This window comes from Abrus precatorius, unplaced genomic scaffold (assembly GCF_003935025.1).
Source record: "Abrus precatorius isolate BTA unplaced genomic scaffold, Abrus_2018 Scaffold5, whole genome shotgun sequence".
Taxonomy (NCBI): domain Eukaryota; kingdom Viridiplantae; phylum Streptophyta; class Magnoliopsida; order Fabales; family Fabaceae; genus Abrus; species Abrus precatorius.
The window spans coordinates 8,055,654-8,063,110 of NW_020874395.1; the positions used below are offsets into that span (position 1 = coordinate 8,055,654).

Here is a 7,457-nt window from a genome sequence, read left to right on the forward strand (position 1 = left end):
TTAATACTATTGTACACCACACTATTACAATTCCCTTTCATTTCTTTTTGCCAAATTGAATTCCACACATACTTAGTAATGACTCATGCAAATTTTTAGGTAAGTATATACTGACACTAAATCATTCGAACACTATATACCACCGTCTCATAGAAATACCACAATGCAGAAAAATGTGTCATACATCATCATCTTTGATATCATAAAACTCCACAAGTTTCTAATGGAATCGTCAATTTACGTTTGGTCAAATTCTTCTGCACCGAAACTTGTAACATCCTCGTTTTTCTAAATAGTTAATTTGTTAATATAATTATAATTTAGATTATAATTCTTCAATTTTTTGAAAAAAAAATAAATAAAATAAAAATAAAAATAATTGCTCATTTATACCGGTTAAAATTGCTCTATGAAGATAAAAATAGCATTTTTAATTACGAAGAATTATTTTAAATAATAAAATTTATATTTTTAATTAGAAATAATATTTGGAGTGTAAAAATAATTATTTTGGTAATTATTGCTTATTTATAGATTTTGGTTAATACTGTTTTATGTGTTAACAGGAACTGTGTGATTAGTTTTTTTTCCTTTTTCTTTTTCTTTTTAAGTGATAACCAAGGAGATATTGATGTCAAAAATTATGTTATAATTATTTTAATTGTTTGGCATCAATTGTTTTTATTTTTGAGTTTTATTCATAATTATTTTATTTAATTACATTAAAATAGCAAAATAATTGATTATTATATTATTATTTCTTTACCTATTTGACTAAATTGACCACTTTCTTACATGAACCTTCTTCTTCTCCAAGTCCATAACCCCTTCTTCTCCCTTTCACCATTTTCATTTTCTTCCACTCATTTAAGCTTGTTTTAAGGTATGTTTTTAATATATATCCTTAATTAAGCTTAATTATTTGTTAATTATCATTTCATCCGATTAAAATTTTAATTTTTCCATGTTTTTTTGGCTGTCATGAACAGTAAAAATGGGTCTTACTTTGCTTCAAAATTATTGGTTTTAAACTTGCTTTCTTTTGTACTATATGTAGACTATGCATGGCTTATATTGTTTACGTAATTAGTTTTTTAAAAATGTGATTAAAAAGCACTAAACCCTCACAAGGGTTGGCTGCCATGTGGTTTTAGAGAAGGTGAAGTGAGTGTTTTTCACTTCCATTTTATTCCTTTTATATTAGTTAGATGATAGAAACTAATTTTGTGTTAATCGGACTTTTATAGCAAAAGTTAGAAAATTTCAATTTTTACATATACATATAAGAGTATAAAATTAGCATCTCCTTAGTATTAATTATGTTTAGGCATGATTAATTGATTAGGTTGATCGTTTCGAAGATTGGATTGTTCGAGTTTTTCTAAAGAATCAGAAAAAAAAAAATTCATCCATACCTTCATCAAAGAACATCCGTAAGGTAAGGGGTGGGATGATTTTATTTCAATAGGTGACATTAAGAACCATAAGGGAATAATTCTCTATTGTTCTAATCAAATAAAATGAATTTGGGTTGTTTTAGAGCTAACCCATAATTTTTAGAAGATTTTGTTATAGTACTGGACATGTATGAAAGGTTGCTTTAGACCAGGAAATTGATTGAACAAGGACTTTCCCTTATATGTAAGGTCCTTTGTGTATTTAAATTAATGTATTGGAATGATTTATGGTTGAAGTGTTGTATTGAATTATTTCTTTATAATTGGTTGAATTCTCATTATGTGTTTGTGTAGATATTCTTGTTGGTATGAATGCCATATAATGGTAAAGATTGGAAGTAATTTAGTTTTATGTGATGTGAGCATATAGATTGACATAATCTAAATGTCCATTCAGACTTGTTGGAGAGAAGAAAATATGTTTTTAAGGTATATATATATATATATATATATATATATATATAAATTATGTATTTTATATATAGTGCAAGTATCTTTTAACTTCTTTGAAAAATGGATTTAATAAAAATAAATAAATAAATTATATTACTGAGAAAGTAGTATTGGATATTTGGAAGGCTTGAATCATTTTTTTTTAAAAATGATTAAGTCCTCAATTTTTAAGCATGAAAACATATTTAAAGAAAGAGGGGAAGATACGATTTTCTTGAATTTTGAGGTGATGGAGGTGGAATTTAATGAATTAGAAGTATTCTGGATTTTTTTCTGGTTGTTTTACAAGAAGAAGAAAATTTTGGAATATATGATTTACAGAGGAGACTCTGTCGAATTTCATTAAGAAAAGAAAAAGTTAAGGATTATACTTAAAAAAAAAATTAAAATTTTCTCTAATTAAATTAATTATGAATGAAGACATGCATCATGAACATGTGATAGTGTGATGAGTGGACAGGGAAGTATAAGAAATCTAGGGGCGGCTCTAGGGTAGTCTTGGGGATAGTGACGTGTGATTGAATCTGACAGTGGCCAAGGCTCGCCACCTTATGCTGTGGACTCTCACTGCAAAACTTTACTATCCTGACTGGTCCCGAGAGATTCTTGTATTAGTAGAGCTGTTACTGTATTATGAGATTAACAAAGTTGGCAGTTAAGTAACAGTGAAACTCCTGATCCTTCCCTGAGTAAAAGAAACAGATTGATTGTTTTGGGCCCACATGCATGTGTCAAAATGTACTAAGTTATAATAATAGACTTGTATCATTTCTCATTCATGGCATATGCATTTGCTTGGTAGATTATGGGTGTTGATAATTAGTTGTGTGATTGAAACCCTTATATGTCTTTTGCTGCTGGAGATTGAATCGAATTGTCTCACCCTTTTATTGCTATGTGTGTTGTGTGTGAATATGTTTATTAGGTAAGAACATTGATGGCTCGACCACCGTACCAATTCAGCGTCTCGATCAAATATGATCCCGAGGGAAGATGGGTGCACGACTGGGAGCAACAGCGATTCACCCACACTGGATCTATTACCTTTTTGTTAGATAGAAATGGGTCAGGCCCACGAGCTTACCCTATCCCCATCCGAGTACCCATGAGACTTACTTTTCCATTTCCTCCAGATGTACAGTTTGTGCGACCCCCTACCCCACCTCCTGTCCCTGTATTATCACCCCCGGTATTACCCCCAGGTTTTCTTAGACCTTTACGTCCTTCTATACCATATTTACCACCTGTTGAATGGACTAGTTTAGTTGACACACTTTTAGCAAGACCTATCTCTATCTCATCCACTTCCTCTTCGTCTTCTTCTAGTTCTTCAGACTCTCCTGATTCTTCTCACTGTTCAAACACCTCTACTGCTATCGGAAGGAAGAGGACTGCTTCTCAAGCAGGACTCCTTCCTAATTTTACCTCCTCTGAGTAGGAATCTAGTGGAAAAGGATAGTAGGATATAGTTGAGTAAGGAATAATCTATACATATACGTAGGTGTAAGTACTTTTGACTGAAAAGAAAAAGGAGTATATAGGAAGTCTAACCTTACCGTTGTTGAATTTTGGGAGGAAATGGGCACTTTGGTGATCATAGATCCAGGGGAAAGCTCGTGAGGTCTTCATTTTGGGTTGTCATCTCTGATATCGTGACCCCACTTTATTTCGTATGTAATTCAGTTATGTATATATTTAGATAACTGGATGATTGTATAAATTAACAGATGACGTGTATGTATGAAATGAAGACTTCTAGTAATGGTAATGTATTTAATTTCACTATATCTGAATAAATATATATATACCCATGCATGTGATGTTCTTACTGCTTAGTTATTTTATGATTGTATTTATATTTATTGCTTAGTAAGTAGTAAGGGTGTCACAAAACTATATTAAGCAATAGATGCTAAACGAATACTACTACTTTCCTATGTGCATTAATTTTCCAAACTTTGTGTAATGACTACATTAGACAAAACTTCAAACCACTTCCTATAATGAATAAATTATGAATGTAGTGATAAGCAGATTAAATATGTAGTCTTTATTACCATCACACTTCCATATCAACATATCATTCATATTTTTTCTTGACATCTTACCTTCCATAGTCTCCCACAACTGATGTTATAAATCATCCTCCCATTCAAACATACTCATTGGCCCATCTCAAATTGTCCATTATCTACCACCCATGCCTTCATATAAGCCTATGCTGAAAATAGATTTGGGTATGAATTCGTCAATACAATATTTTCCACACATTTATCCCTAAAAAAACTAAAGGTACAATTATCGTCAAGAACTCGTGTGACATTAGAATCTATCCACCTATTGACTTGCTTACAAATCTACACCACATCCCTCCACCAAAGCATTATGAGTCACCTCCAAAAAAACTAACATATCAGCACATGATCTATACTGTGCCTGTAGCACATTAAAGCACAAAAAGTTTGAAAACTTCAATCCTCTACAAACTCATTTACCCAACAAGCTCTAATTAAATCATTCTACATTTCTTACCCATCACTACCCTGTAATACCCTCTTTTCATTATTTTGTAAATTATGTTTTGTTTAATGTTAAGTAGTATTAGAATACATTTAAGAGTATAGAGATTTTTTGGAAGGATTCTGGTACAGGGGGTCTCGCTCAAGCGAGATAAATCTTGCTTAGGCGAGACTGAGCGCCCAGAAATATAATGTTATAGGGCTATCTTGCTCAAGCGAGATAGGATGAAATTAGCTCAACTGTTACCTCGCCCAGGCAAGAGAGTTTGAAACCGAGTTTGAACGTTGAACCTAGATTCCAAGTAAGTTTCTTTGGATTAAATTTCATTTTTTTCGATTGTTCCTTGTATTTTTCGTTTCTTATGGATATCTCTTGGTATTCAAGAGAACTTCCATAGTTGATCTCTGATCTTCTTCAATTTCTCTCCGTAAACTCATCTTTGAGGTAAGGAGGGCTCTATTTTATCGTTATATTACAATATTTATTTTATGCTTATTAGAGCATTGTTACATAAACATTTTATGACAATATATGGTTGAGATATCGATTGTGTGAATAATGAATGAAAAGATGTTTGTTTGATTATTTGGACTGATCAGTTGTTTGGACTAAATGATTGGTATATGCATTATATGATGAGTACTTAATATGAAATATTATTAAAATTACTGAGTGATTTTATGGAATATGTCTGAATGAAATGATATGATAAGGTGTGATACTGATCGAAGGATTTAATAATTGTAATTACATTAATAAGGTTATGAGTGGAATGAATTTAGTTTGGAAGTGCTTTACTAAGCACGATCTTATAAGTGAGAAAAAGGATAACTCTGAGAATGACCTTAAATGTCGAATATGGATTGGACTTAGTGTGAATAATTACAAAGATACATTGGGGTATAGAGTCCGGAGACGATGGGAAATCTGGGAGAAACATAGGATGGTGAGTGACATTCGCGTATGTGTACACACTCTATCTAAGAACGAATGCGTCACATGGCCTTATACTTGTTTCCTGACTATACTTTTGTTAAGGGGCCCGATTATTGTATACGTTGTATCCGTGTGCATGAGTTAACCAGCGACTATTTACCTAGTTGAGTTATCTTCAAGAAATGCTGAAGACATCGATATTTGTGATCACAATACACTGAAAGTGCATTTGAAATGAGAGAAAAGATAATGGATAATAAATTGTTGAATGATGTGTGAATATGTTTGTAATATGAATTTAGTGTGAAAATGAATATATTGTATTTATGTTATAAACTATGATTCTGTAATAAATGTTTTGTAAATGATAGAATAGACACTCATCCTTACTAATATTTTTAGGAAAATAGGGTGACGGAGTCTCAGGAAAGAGTTAGGCTAATAGATAGCTCAGTACATAATAGGCTTAATTATGTATTTAATAAATATCAAAGAGTATGTTATTTTAAATTTGCTGTTCTTGTGGAAGATCAACCTAGGACTTCTGTTATGTTAGAGATTAATTTCTTCCATAGTATCCTTTTTGATTTTCCTAGAAGTAGAATATATCAGACCTATGTATCTATATCTATAGTGGTACTGTTAGAACTCCAACAACCCTCACTTATATATTTACCTATCACGATCACGACTATCTTGGAAGACCGTATAGATAGACCTTTGAGCGAGTGAATGGTACAGAGATCATTGCTGATTTAGGCGATCATTACCTTGGATCAAAGATTATCTAGATTTTGAAGATCTAGTCGAGATAGAGAGCTGATATGGGAGATTATTTAGAACAACATTAAGTATTGTTACTCTACCCAATGGAAATGTATTTGTGCTTTCAAGATGCTAGTTTGCAGTGAAGCAAACTCAATAAGCTTTTGTCAAGCACTTCTTCTTCTCAGTTGTCTCCAACATAGATACCTAAATATTGAAAAGGCAAAGATTCCACCTTGCAATTTGGAAAATGAGATGCATATCTAGAAAGTTGTTTATCACATTCACCCCTACAATATAACTCTTATGAAAATTAACTTTAAGCCCGGATATAAGCCCAAAACTTCACAGAAGAGCCTTTGTCGTCTATAAATTTTACTCGATAGTTTTACCTATAATCGAAGTATCATTTGCAAATTGTAACAATGAGATTTCGGGTCCATCACTAACTTTAACCCTAGAAAAAAGTCCCTTTGAGACAGCACTCTTCATTAGGGGTGCACAAAAAATCCAAATATAAAAGCTTAATCCATAACTAAGCCAAACTGGATTTAAAATTTCAGATTTTTAAAGAATCAGATAACTCAATTTGTAAGGAAAAAAATCTAGATCTGAATTGGTTCTGATAAATCAAAATTAGATTGGACTTGAGAAAACTAGATTTATTTTTCTCCTACTTCTAAAACTAAATCTCTTTCTTGAGAAAAACCACTGTGATTTGGCATCGCAACAACAAATATTCACTTGCCCAGCCTCGCAGGTACCTTTTTTCCCTCCTCAATTTTGATTGAGCACCGCCTTATTCCATTCCATTTTACTTTCATTTTGATGCTTTTCTATTTTCACCATCCTTCGTCATTCTATTTTGAATGTTGCTTTCTTAGCACATGACAATTATCTTTAAATGTCGCTTTCCAGTTTCAATGTCTAGATAAGATGTTTGGCTTTCTTTCACGTATCTGAGTGATTTCATTTTTTGGTTGTTGTAATTGGTACTCTAGTGGTCTCAGATAAACTCTTAAATTGTAGATATGTAACAAATTATTGTATTACATAGTGGTCCATGACTACATTAATTATTTGCTAAGCACCCATTTGCCACACACCCATGTGAAATTAGATTCATTATCCTGCAACAAGATTATTTGGCTTAGAATCTACTATATTCCATAAAAGAACAAAACTAGCTCAGTTGATCTTGTTTGTGTTGTTATGTTAGAGAAAACATTGAATCAGATTTTAAACTGATAATAATAAAATAAACAACATGAGAAATAACGTCAATTATTCAAAAAAAAAATTAATTTTCTTATTTTAGTTATGGGG

General features: G+C 31.8%; 1 protein-coding gene across 1 annotated transcript; it reads left to right on the forward strand.

Moving 5' to 3' along the window:
- Nucleotides 1-2,847: 2,847 nt before the first annotated feature.
- On the forward strand, nt 2,848-3,348 carry LOC113866597. The gene has a single exon (XM_027501415.1). The coding sequence runs from the start codon at nt 2,848-2,850 to the stop codon at nt 3,346-3,348; it is 501 nt and encodes a 166-aa protein (XP_027357216.1).
- Nucleotides 3,349-7,457: the final 4,109 nt, after the last annotated feature.

Bases quoted from the DNA above. Each gene is read 5' to 3' on its own strand.
- LOC113866597 (XM_027501415.1), top strand. From the start codon at position 2,848: ATGGCTCGACCACCGTACCAATTCAGCGTCTCGATCAAATATGATCCC.